At 36.9% G+C, this 12043-nt stretch overlaps 1 protein-coding gene across 1 annotated transcript; it reads left to right on the top strand.

The window, feature by feature from the left end:
- Positions 1–1910: 1910 nt before the first annotated feature.
- On the top strand, positions 1911–11640 carry LOC120356732 (the record flags this gene model as incomplete). Its single annotated transcript, XM_039445711.1, has 2 exons — positions 1911–2114; positions 11533–11640. Coding segments are annotated over 2 exons (312 nt in total), but the record flags the coding sequence as incomplete, so codon positions are not given.
- Positions 11641–12043: the final 403 nt, after the last annotated feature.

Below are 12043 nucleotides of genomic sequence, written 5' to 3'. Positions count from 1 at the left end.
TTTCTCTTTATGTTTATATGTTGTGGGTTTTGACTGCGAGAAAAAGAGAAAGATAATGCGAGTTAGAAGGTGAAAAGCGAGAGAAGAAAGATGATGACAGGAGGGAGAAGAGAGGGAGATGATAGAGGAGAGTTAGGAAGAATGAAGAAAGATGATAGGAAGAGGAAGAGGAGATGATGGAGAAGTGGAAGCAGGGAATGAGAATGGTGAAGGGAGAGAAGAAGAAACGTGTTAGGGGAAAGATGATAGAGGAAAGATGATATGAAGAGAAAGAGGAGACGATGAAGAAGTGAAAGGAGGGAACGAGAAGAAGTGAGGTTGCCGATCGCATCAGTTGTAACGTTTATTACAGCAAACAATTGCGATACTGGGGGGAAAAAACGTTGTTTCAAGCCGCTGCAATAAATTAGAACCGAAATACATATAGGTCGGCACCAAGTGCTGGGGTACTGGCAAAAACAGAAACTGTAAAAACGGCACCGAAATACAAGTGGCCGGTGGAAATATTGTCGCAATAAATCAATTGCTAGTGATAGACCATGTCTGGAGGTGACACAATGTGCCCCCACCCCTTCTATAGGCTTCCCCCCTACCACAACAATCGCCAAAAACAACTGAAGCACGGATACTGCCGCTGATTCAACCATCGTTCTGTCTCTGCTCGCGTTTGAATTAAAATCAACTTTTTGTGATAAGTATCGATGCTTGCGGAGTTCCTGGGACACTCAGGAATTGACTAGAAAATTACTCGATAACTGAAGTTGTGGGGGAAGTGAGAATATGTGGTGTTGGGGGATCAGCACTATGTGCTTCTACCATTCAACTATATTATTATATATTATTATGTATCCTTCAGTGTATAGGTACAGTGCTATGTACAGTGTACAGGTAGAAATTTGATGCCTGAATCCATCATGAATTCATTTTTTGATGATGTACCTATTGTATGAATCATCTTCCAACAGTAACAACAACTTTTTTATTCATTTGAGAATGGTCTAAGGCTAGGCACACACCAGTTAGTCAAGACAAGACAAGACATGATCAGACACGTTCTGTCACAATACTTCTCATAGCTGCTTATGAGACATGATATAGCTGCTTATAGATGTCTAATTGCAATGACTAATCCGTGTATGTTGCGTCATAAGCAACTATGTGAAGTATTGTGACTAAACGTGTCTGATCATGTCTTGTCTTGCCTTGACTAACTGGTGTGTGCCTAGCCTAATCGTGTAAAAGTATATGTAAGCGTTCGGTACGTATAAGTATCGTTACAATTATACGTATAAGTATCACATCTTATTCTTTCCAAACTATTCCTTGCAATATTCCCTGTAAGAGATCATAATGGTGTGGGTTTCTTATAAGACATGTCTCATGCCCCAAGTATTGCAACTTTCTCGCTTTTAACTAGCTTCAGCTTTCAACTTAGTCTTCAACTAGGTGCTATGAAAATCTAGAAAGAGAAAAACATTATAGTTTTAATTTCTCAGTGGTGATTCATTGTCATTGGTTATTTATGTTACTTTGGGAGCATTTCGCTGACGACAAAACATGCATGATGAAAATGTGTGAGTGTGAACGATAAACATGCATGTCCTACCGTTAGTGGTCAGCCTTAAGCTGCGTACACATATTCGCGCTTCAACCCGCACCGAGCACGCTCCTCCCTCGTCCGCCCTCGTACCGCCCTCGTACCACCATCGAACCACAGTCGCTCCCCACGCACCCATCATGAACGTTACGGAAGATGTTAGATCTTCTCGCGTTCCCCGGTCGAACCACTCTTGCTCGCCGGTCGATCATCAATCGCTCTGCTGGAGTGACGTTCGGTTGTGGAGCAGAGCGAAAGTCTGTACGCACTTAATGAAGAAGACGACTGATGTGTTTGTGATTGTTGGTTGCAGTGTGGTCGTTGCGTCTGGACGCGATCATAGTTCCGCCGTACGTGTTGCATGGCGGACGTGGTGCTGATGAAGTGCGAATTCGACCTGGAGGAGGACGCCTCTACTCGGCCACATGGTACAAGGATCACGAGGAGTTCTACAGATTACGTTCCCAAGTCATCACCAACCCAGCACCGCTACAATATGGAAGGCATCACTGTCGATGTGAGTACATCACTATACAATTTTATTTATGTCACTTTCCTCCATTGAATCCATATTTTACTCTGTTGTGGTTCTGACACTGTGTTACTTGTAAATATTTGAAAAACATTACTTTGTTGGAGTATCGAGGAATGCATTTTGAATGATGAAGCTCCTCTCCAGGAGTGAAATGCATTCCTCAATACTCCAAGAAAAGTAAGTGTTTTTCAAATATTTACAAGTAACACTGTGTCAGAACTACAACAGAGTTATTGACGTGACAACGTCTTATAAATTGGTTTGCTGGGTGACAATTCAAGAAACTGCGTTACGCTCCGCGTTATGCGCTCACAATGAGAGCGAGTGAGAGCGTTCGTTTCGGTTCACGGTCGTCTGGAAAGAGCACGAATAGGAGCAGTGGCAAGCAACGCAGCAGCAACCAGCAACCCGAAGGCATTCACCTGGAGAGAGAGTGAAACGGAGCAGTCAACCTGCGCAGGCGCCGCAAGCAATCTCCTGCGACTGCGCCACTACTACCCTTTTGTATAAATAAATGTTTTAAATTGTTACTATTATTCATCCTTCTTCCTACTATACGAATGAATATTCACATTAAAATTATTTTACCACTCAAAGTCGTTGTCACATAAAACTTTTGCCCATATACCGACTTCACAGGCAACCAGAGTTTTTTTTATATAGTATTTCGTCATGGAAAGCAACATCAATTCCATATTTTACTGTAACAGTCTATTGAGTGCTATACCCGTTTCATCTGCTTTGATATTCTATAATATTTAGTGAGGTCCACATTATAGTTGAGACTGGCAATTGATAAAAACAATATAAAAATCTTGAAGTGCCCTTTATTTTAAAACTTTAAAATAGTTAACAATTAGTTTCGACCCTAACTTAGGTCATTTTTTATGTAATGACCAAAGTAGGGTCGAAACTAGTGGTTGAACTACTTTAAAGTTTAAAAATAAAGGGTAAATCAAGATTTTTTGTTTTTATCAATTTGTTAAAAAGTAGCCCATGTGAATGAAGTTTTTTTTTAGACTGGCAGTGGTAATTAGCATTAGTGCTGCCATCCTTGTCTAGCATTCGACAAAACAGGTCAGGGAATGTATAATAAGGATTGCTGAACCCGAACAATATCATACATAAATAATTATTGGAAGGTGTCATTAAGCCTATGTAATCGTTTGAAGTTCTCAGGGAACAAAATTGAAGCGGAAGGAAGTTCAGAATTGGAAGTTATTTGAGAACACAAATCAGAAAATTGCAAATCACAACTCACGTCGATTATTGTATTTTTTATAACAACCCTAAAAAATTATTCCTTTATTTGATTGGAAGAACTGGAATACCTCTAACATGGAATTGATTATTTATTTATTCATTCATTATAAGGTTAGCAAAAAAATACAAGAATCGGAAAAGAAAAAACAGGCTATTGCCTAAAACTTCTTCAATTCCTAATTAGTTTTAAATTGTCCAAATATTATAGGTTAAGTCCATTCAAATTTCTACACCAAATCACAATCTAAATTATAAATTAGAATAAAACAATTTTAAATTGGTGTAAGTGCATGTCCAGTGCCAACATACCTATTATCAATTTTTGGTGGGATCGATTATTGTATGTTATTTTGAGCACAAAATCACAAAAATTAAACGGCGCTCACTATGTTTTTTAAATAAAACCAAGTTCAAAGTAGCACAATTTTACATGCATTTAACCTATGAGTAGCAGCCATTTTGATTATTGAAATCAACAAATTATGATATTCCTAATCTGAGTTTTCTAACCCAAATCTTTCCTAACCTAAGCTTTCCTAACATAACGCTTTTCCTAACCTAAAGCTTTTCCTAACCTACAGCTTTTCCTAACCTTAGCTACTTATGGTTGCTACTTATAGGTTAAGTTCTGCTACTTTAAACTTAGTTTGTTTTAAAAAAAAAGTGAGCGCCGTTTAATTTTTGTGATTTTGTGCTCAAATAACATACTAAATCGATCCAACCAAAACGTTTATGACAGGTATGTTGGCACTGGACGTGCACTTTAGCCTTTAAATTTGGATGGATTAATAATAAAAGTTTCTTAAAAACATGAAACAGACTATAAATTCACAAAATAAAGAATAAAACAAATAAAGCTCGAAAATATCACATTCACCATAGCTATAAACAGCTGTAACACTCATTAAATACTGCTGTTAATACTCGATTCATGTTCATCCAATCAGAATTATTAGAAATTAGCAATTTTTGTATAGTTGAATAAGCCAATTTCATTTTATTTTTCATTTATTCAAATGGCTTTTATGGCAGCGAAGTTATGATGATTTGAAGAGTCGAACAACAAATAATCACTATTCTATACGAAGCTGTAGTGTAAGAAATGGATAATATAATTTGATGTTATTATTTTGCTCCCGTTCTAAATACCAATAGCCTACTCATTCGAGCAAAAACCAACTTCTATGTAATAGTGGGTATTGGCGAAACCCACGCCTTTCTCCAAGTATCATCCACAGCCACATGTGAGCCATCTGTACAAAATTTGCTCTTACCAAAAAAAAACATAAAATTGGGCTGCAAAAATTCAGTATGCAGCATACAGAAGACAGTAGCAGATGTGAGCTGATCAGACTCTTTTGCTGAGTTAATGGTCGTTTTAATTGGACTTTTTGCGGCCGGTTCAAATGTACTGCTGGTGAAATTTGATGATGCACATTAGCCTGCAGGATCCGTTACATGTAGAATGGTAGGAAAAGAGTGGGATAGGCGAGGCTACTCGTGACAATGCAAGAGACACCCGTCCTCGTGCTACTACCTCTGTTTGGACACTGGTCAGAGTGGTCAGGAAATGGCTGTAAATATAGAGACGTGCATCCACCCCCCCCCCCCCAAACAACTCCCACACCCCTTCTGACGCCACAATGTTTCTAATTGCAAACGGTAATTTTATCCCGGGCATCATTCTCATGCATCGGGCAGAGGCAGTTTTGGGGATTGTGCTCACTACACGGAAAAAATAATAAATACACACACCGTGAAACATCTCCTGTATCAAACATATTGGAAACTCTCTAATGATGTACAGGATCGCACAATCATTATAGAGGTTCATACAGTATGTTTCAGCTTTTTAATGATTTCCCTTCATTAATCTTTGTTTGCTGTCTGATGTCTGACGATATTGTGGTCAATATTCATTTACGTTGAGATAAGGATGATTGAGAATGGAAAAAGAGACAAAGCTTAACCCAGTGATTTTTGTGATAAGGAATTTGAGTTGTTGAGAAAAGGGTAATACAAAGTGGAAAAAGAGGCAAAGCTTAACCCAGCGATTTTTACTTTCCTTGCCCTATTACCATAGGTAAGGAAAGTATTGCTTTCCGAAAAAATTAAGGTATCCCAATTTCTAAATTTCTATACGTTTCAAGGACCCCTGAGTCCAAAAAAGTGGTTTTTGGGTATTGGTCTGTATGTGTGTGTGTGTGTGTGTGTGTGTGTATGAGTGTATGTGCGTCTGCGTACACGATATCTCATCTCCCAATTAACGGAATGACTTGAAATTTGGAACGTAAGGCCTTACAATATAAGAATCCGACACGAACAATTTCGATCAAATGCGATCCAAGATGGCGGCTAAAATGGCGAAAATGTTGTCAAAAACAGGGTTTTTCGCGATTTTTTCGAAAACGGCTCCAACGATTTTGATGAAGTTATACCTGAAATAGTCATCGATAAGCTCTATCAAAAGTCCATATCTGGAAAATTTTCAGAAGCTCCACCCCATCTATGCAAAGTTTGATTTTTGATTCTCATTATCAGGCTTCAGATACAATTCAAACAAAAAAAAGAGTGGAAAAGATTCAGCATGATAATCTCTACAACAATGTTCAGTAACATATTCACCTAAAATTAAAAAGCTCGAAATTCGAGAAATATGATCATCCAATTGCAAACTGTTGGCAACTGTTGATTCCATTAAATAATGATTCACAATGGAGAGATATCAGACCTCGTAAGTCACCAGCGTTATGCCCTGTCACCAGCTGGCTCAAATCTTTGAATAATAGACTTGAGATGCGCGAGAACACTAGCGTCAGGTGATCAATTCTCATAACGGCAAGGAAAGTTGTGTGAGTGCGCCACACCAGATTTTTGTTATAAGGAATTTGAGGCCTCTATACATTTCATTGATTTCTTACGGAGTAACATTCTGGGGAAATTTTTATAATATGCTTAATGTATAAATGAATAAAATGTATAATGAATGAAAATGAAATTCTGTCAAGTCAATCAGATCACAAGAATGGGCTATAAGGGTCAGATAATGCCAACACATTTAACCTGCCAAACGCTTGAAAAACTGAGAGTTTAGTTGAAGACTGAACTGGAAGGTTAGTGCTTTTATTCGATTCAGGAGTTTCTCGGTTGCTATAGTTCTCGGTGATTTTCGTAGACCTTCGAGAGTATATATTTTACAATCTGTTTTATGAATGCACAATTTAAGTTATATAATTTAAATGATTGGCAAGTCCAAATACTCATTTAGAGGAGGTCAGTGACTGCTAAATAACCTATTCTATTCTCTTAATGAGGACAATTAATGATTTAGCTTTTCTGACTTAGAAAGCTCACAACCGTTTAAGGGTAGGAGTGTCTTGATGCAAAACAAACCTGCAAAAATGGGGTTTATTGCCAGGTGAAGGTGCGTACAGATTTACGCGCCGCGAACATGAGCAATTCACTTCTAATCAACTGATGCCAAGCTTTTTATATCTATATCTTATACCGTTTCTGTAAAAATACAGATATAGTCAGCTGATTAGAAGTAAATTGCTCATGTTCCCGGCGCGTTATTCTGTACGCACCTTAATGATGACATTTGCTGTGAGTGTGGAGCAATTCAGAGCAGGAGTGCTTGCTTGGTGTCCTCAGTTTGATGTCCAATGTAGAAAGGAGGATCTCTTTGAAGCAAATAATGACAAAGCCCAATCGGTTGCAAATTTTTGGAAACATATAATTTAATGATGTTTGTATCCAATGTTTATTTATTTTTTATTTTTTGGGGCTCTTTTTACATGTGACCTGTGTATCTAATGATAGTTGCTTGTTTGGACACGGAAAGTAATTAATGAGGACAAGCTACCGTTCATATTCTAAAACGCTGGAGTGATCCGTGGTCTAGTGGATAGAGTGCTTGCGTAGCAGCATAGAGATCCCGGGTTCAAACCCCCTCAATACCAAAAGTTTTTTAACCAGATCACTCCCGTGTTATCGGATGGGCACGTTAAACTGTCGGTCCCGGCTGAAGTATGACAGTCGTAAGGCCCATTGACGGCTTAATTATATATTCAGTCGGTGGGACCTTCCCGCAAGGGACTCCCCACCAACAAAAGCCATACGAATTTACTTTTTTTCCAAAACGCTGGAAATACTACCATTTTCCAATCTTCTCATGCTTAAATGTATTCGATCGATGGAATGCAGCTGAAATTCAGCTGAAAAGGACGATAATAGTATACTACGTATAACGATAATACGTCACTATCTCGGAGATCTTGTCCTATTAAAAAGAACGATAATAGTGTGATTAGAGGCTCTTTGATACACTCTTATCATACAAGGGAACGTCACAATCTCAGAGATGAATATCTTAGAACCACTCCATGCTAAGGGGGTTGAAGTTTAGGTATCAATCTTCATAATACAATGATGACAAGGTGCTGGAGTGGAAAAGATTTAGAATGTAATTGAAGAGAAAGCTGATGAAGCATTGCTTCAATTCCGTTTCCGATTTACATGATTACTTCTCTTGCACCAAACAATCAACTCCAACTCTAGCTATTTATAAGTTTAATTATACTTATTATTTATCCATTTATTTATTCAATCATTCAGATTCACACAACGTACTGAAAAGTTTCACAGGCTTACCACCATAACGGTTCCAATTATAATTTTACAACAGTCAAAATGTATCTAGGTCATGTGTCAGTATATTATACTGATTATAGATCAGTTACACTGTTTTTCCTTCGCATTTCTCTACATTGATTCATATGATGCTACATGAATTTCTTGATGAGATGATCAAACGTCCATGCCTACCGGCTTGATTCAAGCCCATGACTAGATAGCGCTAGCAGAATGAAGAGTAAAACGCCTTAGTCGTCCCGGCTAACATCTCCAACCCAACATATTCCATTTTATCACTCAATTTATTGTATATTGCATTTGAATTTCGGTGATTTTTCATGTCTAGAGTGAATAATTGTACATATTCCACTCATGATCCCTTACAGAGAAATCATTTTTTTTTTAGTTTAATTCATAGAATTAGTTTTAAAAATTGCTGTTCTGATCAGCTATGGAAAGTACCTATGGAAACCTGTGAAATCCAATGCAAAAGTTATGAAAATGTTATGGGAGAGTAGAAGGTCTTCAACTTATTTTCGTGACCAGTAATTTAAAAAAGCAGCTCGTCAGAACTCAATCAGAAATCTATTTTTCCCTCAACAACAAACGTCAATGATGATGTAACTCGACCCTCCTTTGTTAGAAAGTACAACAGGAAAACGATTGTACAACAGCCAACCTTCTCCCTTACATTCATTTTTGCTTTCTAGAAATATCTACCATCAAAATCAAATGCTACGAGATCTTATAACGTAGAAGATCTCAGCATTTTCATGACAAGTCGACGATCAAGAATGAAATTCATGGATGAGGTTTTGTTTGCCCTTTTTTATGCTCTCTCTATGAAGTCTATGAATGATAGAATCTAGCATTGTTTTTCTGCTGGTTTCCTCAAAACTTTCAGAAAAACTTTGAATAAAGTTCAAAAAAAAGTCCAACCTTTGTTTAACTTTTGTTCAAAAGTTTAAGTTCAACTTTTTTTCAAAAGTTCAAGTTTAACTTTTGTTTAAAGTGTGAATAAAGTTGGTAGAGATGGAAGGAAAAATTGATAATTTCCATTATCATATAATTTCCATTATGGGATCAAAAATATCTGAGTCTCTTCCATTGGAAAACTGTATTCACTGTTACTATTAAATTTGGGCTTTATAACCTTATATTCTGAATGATGGATATAAATGAATGGAATGGAAAATTATAATAGGCCTAAGAACAATTGGAACTATAATTTTTATACCTTCCGAATTGTAATAGAATGTATTCCTCATCTTGTACGTGTTAAACCAGTGTACACCAGTTCGGAAGTTCTTAAAATCATATCACTCCTTACCTATAACCTCTGGATTATGAATGTAATATTCCGGTATATTGGGACAGGCCTAATTCGACTTCCCATTTAGGATATTCAACAAAATGGGCGAATTTGAAAGTTTGGCAAACTTTACAGTTTTCATATGCAGATACACCAAATTCTCATCAAAAATCAATAAGTATGTGTACTAGCTTTGATAATATTTATCAACTTTATTGCTTCTAATATATATACAGATGAATAACTTCCCTTAAAAATGTGGTAGTTTGTACCATTAGAGAAATTCATTAACCTTAATACTCTGGATATTCCTAATTGTAGCAACTCATTTCAAAATTTGAGAAACCCTACTTAACAAGTTTCAAATCATGTCCGTCAAAAATGCCGAAATTCACCAACTTGTATATTCTGGAAGATTTATAATTATATTATTGTAACATCTAACTTAATATTTGCGTCAAAAATATGTGAAAAATCCACTAATTTTAACTAATATGTTCGTATGTTTGTGTTGTATATATCATCCCTGGACCGAAAATCAAGTAACGAATACATAAGTGTGTGATTACATAACCTCATCTTTTGGACAACATTATCATTTTATCAAAATTCTAGGAGAGAACTAGTACAGGCTTAGCCTAGTTTATCCTCCAATGTCATAATTGTATTATGATTATAGTATTTTATACAATAAATGAATGAATTCTGGGAGAATCTCAACTTTAACTGTTACAGCCCATTTAAAAAATCATGTATATGATCTATGTGCGAGTTAAAGAAATTTGCAAACTTGAATATTCTGGAAGATCCTAATTGTTACATCCCACTCAATATGTTTTCAAAAATGTGTGAAAAAGTTCCATCATTTTTGAATTATGGAAGATTCTCAACTCTATCTGTAACACCCCTAATATCATGTCCATCAAATATGTGCGAGTTGAAAAAAATTTACAAACTTGAATATTCTAGAAGATTCCTCATTGTAAAATTCCACTTAATATCTCCGTCAAAAATTTGTGAAAAAATTCACTAATTTTTGAATTCTGGAAGATTCTCAGCTGTAACTACTGTAACACCCCATTTAAACAATTCTAGAGTAGCCCTAAAGAAAAAATTTGGTGTGGCACACTCACACAACTTTCCTTGCCGTTATGAAAATTGATCACCTGACGCTAGTGTTCCCGCGCATCTCAAGTCTACTATTCAAAGATTTGAGCCAGCTGGTGACCGGGCAATAACGCTGGAGACACACGTGAGGACTGCTTTCTCTCATAGTGAATGATTTAATAGAATCAACAATAATTCGCAATTGAATAATCACATTTTCTCGAATTTAAAGCTTATTTTCAATTTAGGTGAAATGTTACTGAACATAATTGTAGAGATTTTCATGCTCATCTACTCCACTTGATTTTTGTTGTTTCAATTGTTTTTGAAGTCTGATAATTGGGAACTATCTGCATTGATGGGGCGGAGCTTCTGAAATTTTTACAGATATGGGACTTATGGCAGTTGATAGAGCTTATCGATGACTATTTTAGGTATGATTTGATCAAAATCGTTGGATCCGTTTCCGAGAAATCATGAAAAACCCTGTTTTTGACAACTTTTTCGCCATTTTAGCCGCCATCTTGATTGCATTTGATTGAAATGTTCGTGTCGGATCCTTATAGTGAAAGGAACTTAAGTTCCAAATTTCAAGTCATTCCGTCAATTGGAGATGAGATATCGTGTACACAGACGCACATACACTCATACACACAACACACACACACATACAGACCAATACCCAAAAACCAGTTTTTTGGACTCAGGGGACCTAGAACGTATAGAAATTTAGAAATTGGGGTACCTAATTTTTTCGGAAGCAATACTCTCCTTACCCATGTAATAGGGCAAGGAAATTAAAAACATGTCCATCAAATATGTACGAGTTGGAGAGATTTACAAACTTTATTGTTCTCGAAAGACTCCTATTGTACACATCCCACTTACCAGATCATGTCCATCAAATATGTGAGAGTTGAAGAGATTTACAAACTTTAATATTCTGGAAGATTCCAACATGTCCATCAATATGTGTTGTGGAGTGAGTTGCTATTAGGTAATCAGCATGTAAGGGAGCGAAACTTGTTTGTTCACAAAGCTGTTGTTTGGCTGTTTCAGTTGAAGTTGTCATATAGCAAACAGTTGTGCTGAAGAACGTGAGCCTGAAGAGTCTGGTCTCTATCGAGCGAAGTTTCTGCCGAAGCCCATCATTTACGTCAGTGAGCAACGAGGCCAAGATGGAAGTTATCGGTAAGTTTCCGTTGTTTATCCGCTATCCTCATCATTTCTCGTTCATAACCGAATCCAAATCTGATATAAAAACATCATATAACACAATATATATAGGCCTATACACTCGCTGCGAATAACAGCATCAATCTCGTGGGACTGAAAGTTTGAGTAAATCCTTTGACGCGACGGCGAATTCTCGACGAATGCTTTGCTGGTTCATTGCAATCTGTTTCAGATACATTAGACTAACAAGTGTGTTTGAATATGTTGGTTATACGACCACAGAGTGAGAACATTCCTTTTCATTCGATTGAGATTGAAAACCGCTTGAATTGAAGGTCAGCTGTTACGCAAAATTGTAGCTGTTTGACCAATCAGGAAATCGCTTGAATGAAGTCAGCCTTTACCAAGACCTGTTTGA

The sequence above is a fragment of the Nilaparvata lugens genome, unplaced genomic scaffold (genome assembly GCF_014356525.2).
Source record: "Nilaparvata lugens isolate BPH unplaced genomic scaffold, ASM1435652v1 scaffold7774, whole genome shotgun sequence".
Taxonomy (NCBI): domain Eukaryota; kingdom Metazoa; phylum Arthropoda; class Insecta; order Hemiptera; family Delphacidae; genus Nilaparvata; species Nilaparvata lugens.
This window is presented reverse-complemented; position numbering and strand designations above follow the sequence as displayed.